Source organism: Pygoscelis adeliae, unplaced genomic scaffold (assembly GCF_000699105.1).
Source record: "Pygoscelis adeliae isolate BGI_AS28 unplaced genomic scaffold, ASM69910v1 Scaffold32, whole genome shotgun sequence".
In the NCBI taxonomy this organism is placed as follows: domain Eukaryota; kingdom Metazoa; phylum Chordata; class Aves; order Sphenisciformes; family Spheniscidae; genus Pygoscelis; species Pygoscelis adeliae.
The window spans coordinates 3191661-3205161 of record NW_008824368.1 but is presented as its reverse complement, the minus strand read 5'-3'; the positions used below and the strand labels follow the sequence as shown (position 1 = coordinate 3205161).

The window sequence follows — 13501 nt, the reverse complement described above, 5'->3', positions numbered from 1 at the left end:
GTAAGGATCCAAGTCAGAAATGTTGTGCCTCTTTCCACATGAGCTTTAGAACATCGGCAGTAGGGAGGAGGAGGATTTCTGTTGTGTAAGTCTTTGACTAGCAGTTGCTCAAATGGGAGAGCTACATTCCTCGTCCTTGGTGTGAGGGGGTCTGTACCTCCTAGTACTGTTTTCCAGGGTATTGTGCTCGTTGCCAAACTGAAAGCAAAAGAGGGTTGGTCTGTTCTTCATTGCACACCTCATATAATTTGGGCCACTATATGGCCTGCAGCACAGGTTCAGGAGGAGGATGAATGATAAATTGACTCAGAGCTCTTCATATGCAAGTGTTCTCCCTGTGATTTTGTTCCTGTTTTTAGTAGTGTTTATGCACTTTACCCAACAATGTTTAAGTTGAAAATGTAGGGAGTATAAGGGTCAGAGCCTAGGAATTTGTTTTCCTATATAAGTCCTTTTTTATCAGGCTACATTCAGATTCTTTCTTGCTTAATTCTGGTTGTTGTAGAGAATGCATGGGAATAGATGACTTAGCCATCTAAGCTCTTCCTGAACTGGGAGTTAAACAGAATTCCACCAGTGCAAACAGTGCCCAAAATCAGTGAAGACCAGAAGGACTGAACTATGAAGATAACTGACAAACTACATATTTGCAACTCTATGCAAACACAAACAACTTCATGTGCAACATTCGTCACTGTTCAAATGTCTCCCTCTCCCTGTTCATGAAGTCTACAAAGCCAAATTTCCTGTGACTTGCTGTTCATGCAACAAGAACATATAAGGACTTTTGCATCTTCATAAGCAGGCAACACAGGTCTTATACCAGTGATCAGAGGAAAGGTTTTTTCGCGGTTTTGTTTTTTCTTTCAAAGGAACAGGTGAATTAGAAGAAAGTAACGTGCAGGTTCACCCAAGGAGGAGACAAGGCACAGCTACACGGGTGAGGAGGGAGAGCGCAGGGCGAGGCCAGATAATAATCCCGTATTCAATTTTGGAGAAAAGCTGTTAGAAAAACAAACCATTTCTCTTTGAGACAGAAGCAAGAATTCACTCTTCTGAAGTACATGGAGAGTTAATTCATAAACTTCTTAAAGGAAAGGACAGGGTGACCAGACTCAGCAAGGTCTTGAAGGAGTGCAGAAGGTACTCTGAAAATATATCAACAGCTTCATTGTGCTCATCTGACGAAAGCACTTGCAGAAGAAGAATTATTTATAATATCAATTAATACGTCTACAGCAGATAATGAGCCTGCAAGATGTTACCATTATTTCCCAATCGAAGTACAGCAAATAAGACAGATTTCAAATATAATTGTGGGACTAAAGCTGGCTGATTGGTAATGATGTACATCCAAAGTAAAGGACTCTCTTCTTTTGCATTACTTCTATTGACCAAGATGCTTCCACCAGTTATTTATTTATAATAGTTGTTGCGCCTTTCGCCGGAACGGAGGGAAGACACAGTCACTCAATATGAGTGATCAGCATACTTCGTTTATTGGAATACAATCATCAGCCTTTATAGGCTTACTTCTTACATATTTATTATTATAGGCTGGGTTAGTATAATTAGTTCTAAGAAAAGGTGGGATATTCCAATTATTTCTAAGAATCTATTATCATAGGGTTCCTCCTCCTGGCGCACGCGTACTACTGTCTGGTGGTCGTCTATTGGGGTCTTTTGGAGGAAGATTCACAGTCTTCCTCACCGGGTACCTTCACCTTTGGCCCAGAATGTTGAGTTGGCAGAGCTTCAGACTGCGAGGTCGGTTTCAACCAGATGGTCTAACAATAGGGGTACAGTGTCTTTGCCAAACATTCCACTATACTTGCAACAGTATCTATACTATCAGAGTATTAGCTACAATAGTCTTGTCTTTCATTGGCTATTACACCAGCTGTGTGCGATAATTATTAAGTTCCTGCTGACTTAACATTTCGATGTTTACATGTCCCCGGTCAGCTAGCCAGGCTTCCACAAATAGTGATATTTTAACTATGAGGTAGCAAGGCAGTAACTTGTCCTGGTTTCATTCTCAATACTCAGTTTTCTTTGGAAACTGTATATGCAGATTTTGAAGCAAAACGTTATTGGCTTTTTTCCACTTTAGAGTTCAAGTAGAATGCAACTGTGTAAAGGGGAGTCCTTCAGAAGCAGAGAGTTTTACCACAACAAGTTGTGAACCTGATACTCCAAATCTGCCCAGGATAACTAATCGGACCAAAAATTCTCTAACTCTGCAGTGGAAGGTAAGAATTGTTTAAAAACCTTTAAAATAAATACTTTAAACTCTTCAGAATTGTTTTGGATTTGACAATAAAATGCCAGTTCATTGAAATAGAAAATTTTTGTCAAACATACTAATTTCAGTCACAGTTCTGTGACTGGAAATACATGTACTGGGTTAAATGTGGACTTCAATAAAAAGAGAAGGATTCCCAGAAAAGCAAGGAGTCTTTGTAGATAAAGTTACTGAGTTTGAATGAGAGACAGTGGTTCGAGTTCCAGTCCCCTACTGTACTGTGGAATCAATTCCTTTCTCCATTATTGAACAAAGGTTTGTTTGTGCAAAGCAAATGAAGTGGTCTGGAAAGACTGGGATTTGAGCAGACCTGCAATCTAGCTGCTCAGAAAAATACTGTAGCATTTTACACTGCTGCCAGAATACTTTTTCAAGGTCTAAATTAAAAAACAAAACCATAAACATGATACAAGCATTAATTGGATGGAAACTGGACTAGAACTGTCTTGGCAAGTAGAACAATCCTATAAGGTGAGCATCATTTGCCCTCCACTGGTTTTGTCATGATTTGACCTGTACAAGCATTTTTTTCCTTAAGTGGTCTTGTATCCAGTTAGAGCTCTAATTTTGTTCTTTTCCTTTTGCAGGCATCTTGTGATAATGGTTCTAAAATCCACAGTTACCTTTTAGAATGGGATGAAGTAAGCAAGTTATTCTATTTTATTTTTAATTTTTTAGTTTTTTAAAAAGTAGTTGTATGTGACTGTGCACATCAAGTTGTGTGAAAATTATGACTTCTGTTTAGAGGCATGTGACAAATATGTAATTCCTGAAGCAATTATGAAAATATGGCTATTGCCCAATTTTTTTCTTGGGGAGTATAAAATAATAGGATCTTAATTACATGATTCTGTCACTTCGAATAGTGGCTTTTTCACTTGTAGTCCAATACTTCTTTCAAGAGCTGACACGGAAGGATCGTTTTCCTGTAACAGTCTTTCTTTTGTACAAAGGGGGTGGATCTGCTGTGCCCCCACAAGCATCTTCCAGTCCCTACCTGGACAGCTATCATGAGATGGCAGAGCTGCAGAAGTTTCATGGCTCTTTCCTTCCAACCCTGTTGAGCTGGGAAACAGAAAGGAAGGAAAAAAGCCTCTAATTCAATATACATACAAAGTTTCGTATACTACTACCTCACTATATGGGAGATTCTTGAGTTCTGTTTAATTTCAAAAAATGAGTTTACTTCACGTTTGTGTGTTACTTTAATTGATGGATGCATATATAATAGGGCGAATAATGTGATTAACTTATTCCTTTTTAGGGGAAAGGAAATGGAGAGTTTTGCCAGTGTTATTATGGCCAACAGAAGCAGTATAGGATCACTAAACTATCACCAGCAATGGGGTACACCTTTAGGCTAGCAGCCAAAAATGACATGGGAATGAGGTAAATATTACTATTATATACATAAATATGGAATGCATATGCATGCACATGTGTGCTTGTTTAGGAAAAACATATGATGGCATTTAAAGAAACAAGTCTTTCGTCCACACGGGATGAAATAGAATACAGAATAGTTCAGTTGGAAGGGACCTACAATGATCGTCTAGTCCAACTGCATAGTTAATTCACGGTATGTGATTGGATTATTTGGTTTGCAGATTACCTGTGTACTATGAACCCCTTGACCCTGCCTGAGCAGCAGAGGTTGGACAAGATGACCTCCAGAGATCCCTTCCAACCTCAGCTATTCTGTGATTCCCAGCATAATGTGTTTTGTCCAGGCATGGTATGGCTACATACTACAACCCCTATGTTATGTGCATACTTAGCATATAAATGCTACAAATCTCAGCCCCTCTTAGAAGCAGATAGTACAGCTACTTCTGCCAGACTTAGCCTCATTTCCTGAACAGCCTCCTCAGACATTTGTACACGATGCCCCTAGAATGGGGAGCATGAGCATGGCACAGACAACCTGGCTGCTCTCATGTGAAATCAGCTCAGGCTGTGCTGGTTTTTAGCTTCAGTCTTTGTAGACCTACGCTGACCACTGAAGTTGCTACCTTGGACGTGTTTCCTACTGCATGTACTTGTAATAGATGCCCCCACAAGCATCTTCCAGTCCCTACCTGGACAGCTATCATGAGATGGCAGAGCTGCAGAAGTTTCATGGCTCTTTCCTTCCAACCCTGTTGAGCTGGGAAACAGAAAGGAAGGAAAAAAGCCTCTAATTCAATATACATACAAAGTTTCGTATACTACTACCTCACTATATGGGAGATTCTTGAGTTCTGTTTAATTTCAAAAAATGAGTTTACTTCACGTTTGTGTGTTACTTTAATTGATGGATGCATATATAATAGGGCGAATAATGTGATTAACTTATTCCTTTTTAGGGGAAAGGAAATGGAGAGTTTTGCCAGTGTTATTATGGCCAACAGAAGCAGTATAGGATCACTAAACTATCACCAGCAATGGGGTACACCTTTAGGCTAGCAGCCAAAAATGACATGGGAATGAGGTAAATATTACTATTATATACATAAATATGGAATGCATATGCATGCACATGTGTGCTTGTTTAGGAAAAACATATGATGGCATTTAAAGAAACAAGTCTTTCGTCCACACGGGATGAAATAGAATACAGAATAGTTCAGTTGGAAGGGACCTACAATGATCGTCTAGTCCAACTGCATAGTTAATTCACGGTATGTGATTGGATTATTTGGTTTGCAGATTACCTGTGTACTATGAACCCCTTGACCCTGCCTGAGCAGCAGAGGTTGGACAAGATGACCTCCAGAGATCCCTTCCAACCTCAGCTATTCTGTGATTCCCAGCATAATGTGTTTTGTCCAGGCATGGTATGGCTACATACTACAACCCCTATGTTATGTGCATACTTAGCATATAAATGCTACAAATCTCAGCCCCTCTTAGAAGCAGATAGTACAGCTACTTCTGCCAGACTTAGCCTCATTTCCTGAACAGCCTCCTCAGACATTTGTACACGATGCCCCTAGAATGGGGAGCATGAGCATGGCACAGACAACCTGGCTGCTCTCATGTGAAATCAGCTCAGGCTGTGCTGGTTTTTAGCTTCAGTCTTTGTAGACCTACGCTGACCACTGAAGTTGCTACCTTGGACGTGTTTCCTACTGCATGTACTTGTAATAGAATTTTTGGCTAAGCACTACATTGTAGAGATTCACACATTCAGTGCAATTGTGGCTTTTGTGCCTGATGTAAATAAACACTTCTAAATTCTAGGGATCATGCTAAAAGATAAGCGACTCAGCCAAAGGACCAGAATTGAATAGTTTAAATGCTGCAGTGCTTGTGCTGTTGCTGTGCTGACCAGAGGGTACCTCCTACCACGCTCTCTGCTGCTCTTGGTTCCAGGAAGGTTTAACATGGTGCTAGATCTAAAGTAGTTCCTGAAGCTGGTGTAGCAATTTTCCAGGGCTTATCAGCCCTCCTTAAATTTAGAGTTTTAGTGATGACACTATGAAGAGATGTCAGTAACTGCTGGAGCAGGAAGTAAGTCTGGCAGAACCCCCGCTGCCACCTGCAGGTGTATCTGTATTGTGCTCTTTGCCATGTCCTGTTACTTGGATACGTCCCTTTATCTAAGGTGTCTGTTAGTCTCCTGTTACCCTGGGAAATGGACAGAATATGACGTTCCCTTATCACCGAATTCTTCTGAAGTTCTAGAGCTTATTATGAATGCCTAGGATATGTGGTTCTTACTTTTAATTGCTACTTTTCAGAAGTTACAGAGCACCAAACTTTGTTTTGAATTTTTGAGTGAATGACATCTGACTTCAGTAGAGAATATAAGTAAGAGCTTGAAAAAAAAAATCCAAAATTATTGGTTTCTCAAGTACGCTTGCACTACTGGGTGCATTAGTTCTTGGGAATACTTCTCGGTCTTTAGGCAAAGCAAATAAACCTAATAGTCACACTGTCAGGGCTCATCACCTCTAGAGCAGACTGCCAGTGTCCACACTACCTAGTAGCACTTGGACCTTGAGGTCCTATGTGGCATAAAAACAGGGCTTCTCTAGCCGTCAGCCTAAAATTGCTATTTTGCATTTGTTTTTTTAATTCAGTGTTTGAAATACGGGCATTGTGCTGTAGCTCACCAGAGTGATGTTTTTATAGCATGAAATAGAGGATGCGTGTTGTGTGTCCTTCAGTTGGCACAAGGAGGTGCTTAGGGGAATAATGCCTGCTTGGAACATTATTCAGTGTTGAAGGACAGCGTAAAGAATAGGGAGCCAGACCTGGGGTTGTAATTCATGCTGGGCAGAAGAAATCTTCTGCAGAGTATTAAGTATGTGAAAACTACAGCTGGCTCGGATCTGAGGCGTGTGTCGGGAGGCATTGGAGAGTACTCAGCAAATGCGTTGCATATAGTGCCTGTTCCTATGTCTTTCCTTTGGCACCTGCTTTGGGCCACTGTCAGAGGACAGTATAGTGGACTAGAATGACTGTTGGTGTGCTCCGACACAATCTTTATTACGTTACTGCCTTCTGGATGACGTTTCTGGAATGAATTATTCTCTGAGTTGCTCCTGGACTTTGCCTTGATAAGATTTAGTTGGAACTGTTCAAAAAAACAAAGGCAGGGAGTGAGCTGGCAGTTAAGCAGGGTCCAGTGCTTGGGCTCTCCTCCTGTTCCTCTTTTCAGTCTGAGTGTAAATGTACCCTCTAGGAATACTTGCACATATTACAGATTCCTGCAGTGTAAGCTGGTAGAAGACATTGATCAGTTAAGTACCCTTCTTAAACTAATCAAACCAAATAGATTTTTAAATCAATATTTCATAGCCTTGTAAAGATGCACTTTATTGTCTTTATGGTATTATTTAATTAAGAAGTCTCTTGAAATAATATTTATTACGGTAGAGTGCCTGATTATTCCTTATGAAGAACATTGAGAAGCTTAGGCATCTGGAGACAGAATTTTGTCTAAATGATTTTACCAACAAGAACAGATATCTTATCTTTGAGTTACTCGTATTTTTAAATTTAATTCTAACCACTCATGAAACAGTGGCTAAAGAAAACTGGAAAAATAAAATCTATTTAAAAGATAGATAGCATTATTGTACTTCTAAGTGAATTGTTAAAGAGTCATTCAAATGTGGTTATCACTGGAACTCTTTTAGTTGATTTCAGTGTATTTTGGAGTGGTTCAATCAAGTAAAGAGATTAAATCTTTTTAAGGTGTGGTGTTTTTTACCTTATATCTGCTTGTGAGGTGACTCCTTCAATAGTTTGTTGTGAATAGAGATAGGCATAGTATTTGTCTAGCCTCTCTTCATGCTTCCTCTAGCCTACCTGTATAATGCTGGAGATTTTTTTTAGTAGATATATTGTATGTATCATATCATCATCATTTCAGAGATTTTCTTGTTTGCGACTTCTTGCAAGAAAAAAAATACTATTCCCCCCAAATTTAAGAAGTTTTCTCTTGTTTTGCACTTTTTCACTTCTTGCTTCACAATCTATTTCACAGTCTGCATGTCCACACAGACTGTATAGCTTTGGGTGCTATTGACAGTCTTGATAATGTGTGGTCTGTAAGATTTTTTTTTTTAATTGTTTGGTGGTTTTTTTTTTATGCCAAAAAGACTGTAGAGCAGACCAAAATTTACAACTTGTGCGGTATTGTAATGTAGGTTGGGTAAGAGAGAAAGTGAAGTTGAGGGTATCTTTGTGTTGAGATTTTTCAGGAAAGTCAGGTTCTGACACACAAGACATGTAACTGGCACTGTTGTTTAAACCATACGGAGAATTTTGTTTTCAGGGCTTCCTGATGTGCACTTAGGTAATGCCTAGCTTTTAGATTAAAATTACATCTTTGATGTTAGTTTCTTATGGTTAAAAAAGCTAGACTAGCTCTTAAGCCTGTAAATGTTTCTTCAGATCTGATGTAGAAGCAGCAAATGCCAGCTGAGAACACGTGGGTTTTTTTTAGTCTAGCTGGATACATGTCAGACCATCTGTGCAAGCATAGTACTCGTTTACTGACTTTTGCATCCCTCTGTTTCACAGTAGGTCTTTTTATGTAACTTATTTGTATTTTCACTTCAAGGCATATCTAAGCATCATCAGTTAAGGTTAACAGTTGTGTTAGGAGATTCACTGGTGTACATCCTACTTCATTTGTTCTGCAATAAGACTTTCATATTGGCAAGTGTTAAAGTAACTTAACATTGAATGAGGCTATTATTCTATTATTTTCTGAGTCATTAGAGAAACTAGTGCTTCACAGTACACTTGAAGCACATAATTGCTGCCTGGGAAGCAAAATTTTTTTTGAGGTCTTCCCGTATATGCTTTTATGTCTTCATGTTTTCATTTTGAATAGGAAGGGCACTGTGGTATTAGTACATTATTGCATATAGAGCTCTACTGTTTTAGAATAATGACTTAATATGAAAAAGCAAATTGTTTTGGTTAGCAAAATGTGATTATATCATACAAAGGAATCTTTCAATTATGAACATGTTAACCTTGTTCAGATGTTTAGTTACTGACAGACTCATGGGCAAGTTAAGTTGTCTGCATGTACCAGCTTGCAATTTTCAGTTGTGCACATGTCCAAGAAACTGTCATAGCTGTGTTTAGTAAGAAATATGTTTTTCTAGATATTAACTATTGTGTCTAGTTAGTTTACATACTGTCTGTTTTAAACAGTGGTTTTAGTGAAGAAGTCCTGTATCATACCTCAGGCACTGCCCCAACCACACCAGCAAGTCCTTTGCTGATTAATGCTGGAGTTACTTGGTTATCCCTACAGTGGACAAAACCCTCAGGAACACCATCAGATGAAGGAATCTCGTATATATTAGAGATGGAGGATGAGAACTCAGTAAGTTTAGAATACTTATTCTCAATAAGAAAAGAGACGATAATGTGTGTTTCATACATTACTGTATTAAGTGTAACAATGATTACTTTTGCTAGAATATTCTACAAGGAACTGTATTTTCTGAAAATAAGCTAATGACTTCTCATTGCTGTGACCAAGCCACATAGTTTTCACCTTTTTATTGTGACAGTAATCATTATTAGTGTTATTAAGCCCCAATCCTGCAAAGACTTTTAAATTACTTTTAACTTTGTGAATTTGTGTGTGAAAGTTAAGCCTTATAAGAGTTGGATCAAAGTAATTGCATCATGAAATGTAGTCCCTCTAGATATCGTTTCAGCCTAACCACCTTTGTTTTAAAATGAGTCCTGTTCTACCCTTTGAAAGTGTTAGGTATAATTTCTGTTGACACTGCATATGTTTTTCTTTAATGTTCTTTTCTCCTCTTCTGATTGGAGAATGGTTAATTAATTTCCCCCTCTCCAAAAAAATATCTGGTGTTTACACAATGAAGGTGCACTTATTACTTTGTCAGAGGAGCATAACAATTAAGGTCTGAAACTAATTTATTTGTATGAATGTATGTTACATGGTTTGGTCTGCAGATACAATGTTTCAAGTAATCCTACTTAATTCTGCAGGGATATGGTTTCAAGCCAAAATATGATGGTGACGACCTTACCTACACGGTGAAGAATTTGAGGCGTAGTACAAAATATAAATTTAGGGTAAGATTTTTTCATATATTTGGGGTTTTTTTTGCACCAGAGTAGCTTAAGATTGACTCAGAAGTGGGGAGGGCCTTTTTTAAGGAAAACCAAATCTGATGCCAGTTTCTTACAATTTCAATCTCTTAAAACTATCGGCTGAACACCTGCTTCATTAATTGTCCCTGCAGAAGGAATAAGAACCTCTGCAAGGGCATAACACAGTTGCAGGTATCTTGAAATTCCAGGTGATAAGTCGATGTTCTAAACAGTTGGATTTTTTTAATTTGGTTTCTGTGTTGCATATACATGGGTAATATTACTTAGTGTAGCTATAGGGTTCTTTGACAGACTCTAAACATGTCTGAAGGTGTTGGGGTAAGGAGCAATTTTGATCAAAAAGAACATGTGTCAGTCCTAGCATAGCACTGAGCCCAAGTTAGTAAATCATTCATATTACCATGGTGCTGAGCCTGTTCTAATAGGTCTTGAGGGCTGAACTTGTTAGCTCAAGGTGAAGTCTGGCTTAACAATGAGCTTTTGGGTGTGGTTAAAAGCAAAAAAGAAGCATACCGGCTCTAGAAAGGTGGCCAAATAGCCATCGAGGACTACAAGAACCTTGCTAGGACATGCAGAGATGCAGCCAGGAAGGCTGAGGATCAGCTAGAACTGAAATTGGCCCAAAATGTCAAGAACAACAAGAAAGGGTTCTTCAAATACGTGAGCAGTAAACAGAAGCACAGGGAAGACATACATAGGCCCATTGCTAAACAGGGCAGGGAAGCAAGTTACTAATAATGCCAATAAGGCAGAGGTTCTTAATACCTTCTTTGCCTCTGTCTTTACCGGCATAGCTGGACCCCAGATCACAAGATCAAGTAGCTATGACAAGGCACGTGTCGACCCACCAGTGGTGGAGGAAGGGCTAGGCTGTGGCCTCTTGCAGGGGCTCAATCCACATCAATCTATGGGCCAAGACAGAATCCACTCCAGGATGTTAAGAGAAGTGGCTGACATTGTTGCAAGGCCGCTATCTATAATATTTGAAAAGCGATGGAGAACAGGGAATATCACTGATGGCTGGAGGAGGGCAAATGTCATACCCATCAACAAGAAGGGCCCAGAAGAGGACCCAGGGAACCACAGGCCCATTAGTCTTACTTCAGTCCCTGGGAAAGTAATGGAAGAGTCCTCCTAGAAACTATTACAAGCCAAATGAAGCAGGTGATTGGGAAAAGCCGACACCAAAGGCAAATCATGCCTGACTAGCCTGATCACCTCCTACATCAAAGTAACACTTCCAGTTGGCCTGGGGAGAGCAGTGGATGTTGTTTACCTGGACTTCAGCAAAGCATTCAACACTGTTTCTCACAGCCTTCTCCTGGACAAACTGGCAAGATATGTCTGCAAGATGAGTAGAAAACTGGCCAACAGGCCACAATCGGAGGGTGGTGATCAATGGTTTTTACTCAGGCTGGCAGCCTGTCAGAAGTAGGATCCCTTAGGGATCGATATGGGGCCCCATGCTGTTCATCTTCAGAAATTATCTAGATGATGGGATTGAAAGCACCCTCACCAAGTTTGCTGGTGACACCAAACTGAGTGGTGAGATGAACACATCAGAAAGGAGAGCCATCTTACAGAGAGACCTGGACAGGCTAGAAGAGTGGGCTAGCAAGAACAGTATGAAGTTTAACAAAGACAAGTGCAAAGTCCTGCACCTGGGTCAGAATAACCAAGGAGCCTAGTATGGGCTAGGAGCAGCCTCGCTGAAAGGGACCTGGGTGTCCTGGTGGACAATCTGACTACGAGCAGTGCAACACTGCAGCAACAAAGGCAAATTGGATCCTGGGCTGCATCCACAAGGGCATTACTAGCAGAGATAAGAGATGTGGTCATCCCACTGTATTCAGTTCTTGTCAGGCCGCACCTGGAGTACTGTGTCCAGTTCTGATCCCCACAATTCAAAAAAGACACAGACAGACTGGAGAGGGTCTCTGGACCCTCTCCCTTCGTGGAGGGCCACGAAGATGATCAAAGGGTTGGAGAACCTGCCCTATAAGGAAGGACTAAAGGAATTAGATCTTTTCTCCCTGGAGAAGAGAAGGCTCAGGGGGACCTCATCACAGTTTTCCAGTAGTTAAAGGACGGCTACAAAGAGGAGGGAGGCTCTCTCTTCACAAGGAGCCACATGGAGAGGACAAGGGGCAATAGGTGCAAGTTGCACTGGGAGAGATTTCAGCTTGGTATAAGAAAGAAATTTTTCACCGTGAGAATGATCAATCACTGGAACAACCTCCCCAGGGACATAGTGGAGTCCCCATCACTGAACGCTTTCAAGACGCGACTGGACAGGGTGCTAGATAATCTCATCTAGGCTCCCTTTTCCCTGAAAGGTTGGACCAGATGATCTTTCAGGTCCCTTCCAACCTGGGCTGTTCTAAGTCACTCTTGAACAGTCAGACCCCGGACTGCTGCTGGGATTATTCCATCCCAGGTGCAAGATTTTATCTTTGTCAAAGCTCATACAGTTCTTGTTGATGCAATCTTCCAGCCCGTCAAAGTCTGTATGGTGGCTCTTCCTTCCAGCATATGTCTCTGTGCTCCTAGTTTGGTGTCATATGCAAACCTGGGGAGGGTGCATTCACTCCTGTCATCCAGATCACTTCTAAAGATATTGAATAGTATCTGACATTGTCTTGACTGTTGAGGAAACCCAGTCATGAGCAGCTGCTAATTTACTTTTGAACCATTAACCACCACCCTTTGAGCCTGGCATTCTATCAGGTTTTCCACACCCATCTTGTGGTCCATCTGTTCTGTCTGTATCTTACCAGCTTGTCTACATGGATGTTGTGGGAAACCATGTCAAACTAAAATCAGGGTAGATGATGTCCACAGCTCTCCCCTCATCTATTGAGCAAGTTGTTTCATCATAGAAGGCACTCAGGTTGGTCAAACATGATTTACCCTTGATAAATCTAATTACCTTCTTGTCCTTCATGTGCCTGTAAATAACTTCCGTGACAACCTTTGCCATAATTTTCCCTGGGACTGAAGAGTTTATCACCTTTGCTGTTGTTAATACAACTTACCCATATAAACACCTTTTTATGTCTGAATGTATTTCCTTAAAAGAAGGTACTATAGTAGCATGAGAGCTCTCCTTAATTCATCCCAATTATTCAGGTTTCTTTAGCAGTTAGTAAAGCATCACTTTTTGCTCTTTACTTAATTACATGAAAATATTTTTACCTCAGTGGGAAGGGAATTGCAGTTAAAATTTTAATGCTTCCAAGTTCTTTCAGTGAAAGTTTAAAAGTGGCCTCTTTGCAGTATGTCTTTTTCATCATCTTTTGTTTCCATGCTGTTACAAAGGCTTTTTCTCATGCGTATATTTCCTTATCAATAAATTGTGCAACTCTGATAAAAAAGAGGTGTTCTTAGACCTATCTAATTTCTGAGTATCTTAGATGGTTTTAAAAAAACAAGTTTTCAGATCCTTGACTTGAAATAAAGTAGCTTGTGCTATATTGAGCACCCACAGATTCCATTAATGTCACTGAGATTTGCATGTCCTGATTACCTTTTACGGTCAGGCAACTCTTAAGTGTCCTCAGTAGAAGCCTAACTTTATGCACCAACATTTGAAAT

General features: G+C 40.1%; 1 protein-coding gene across 1 annotated transcript in view; it reads left to right on the top strand.

Annotated features, from left to right (window-relative positions):
• Positions 1 to 13501, top strand: part of FNDC3A (fibronectin type III domain containing 3A) — a 109596-nt gene that overhangs the window by 72968 nt on the left and 23127 nt on the right. Inside the window, exons 9-13 of the mRNA XM_009319956.1 lie at positions 2114 to 2252; positions 2893 to 2946; positions 3570 to 3694; positions 8966 to 9140; positions 9782 to 9868. Coding sequence (XP_009318231.1) covers positions 2114 to 2252; positions 2893 to 2946; positions 3570 to 3694; positions 8966 to 9140; positions 9782 to 9868 — 580 coding nt within the window. The remainder of the gene's footprint in view (positions 1 to 2113; positions 2253 to 2892; positions 2947 to 3569; positions 3695 to 8965; positions 9141 to 9781; positions 9869 to 13501) is intronic.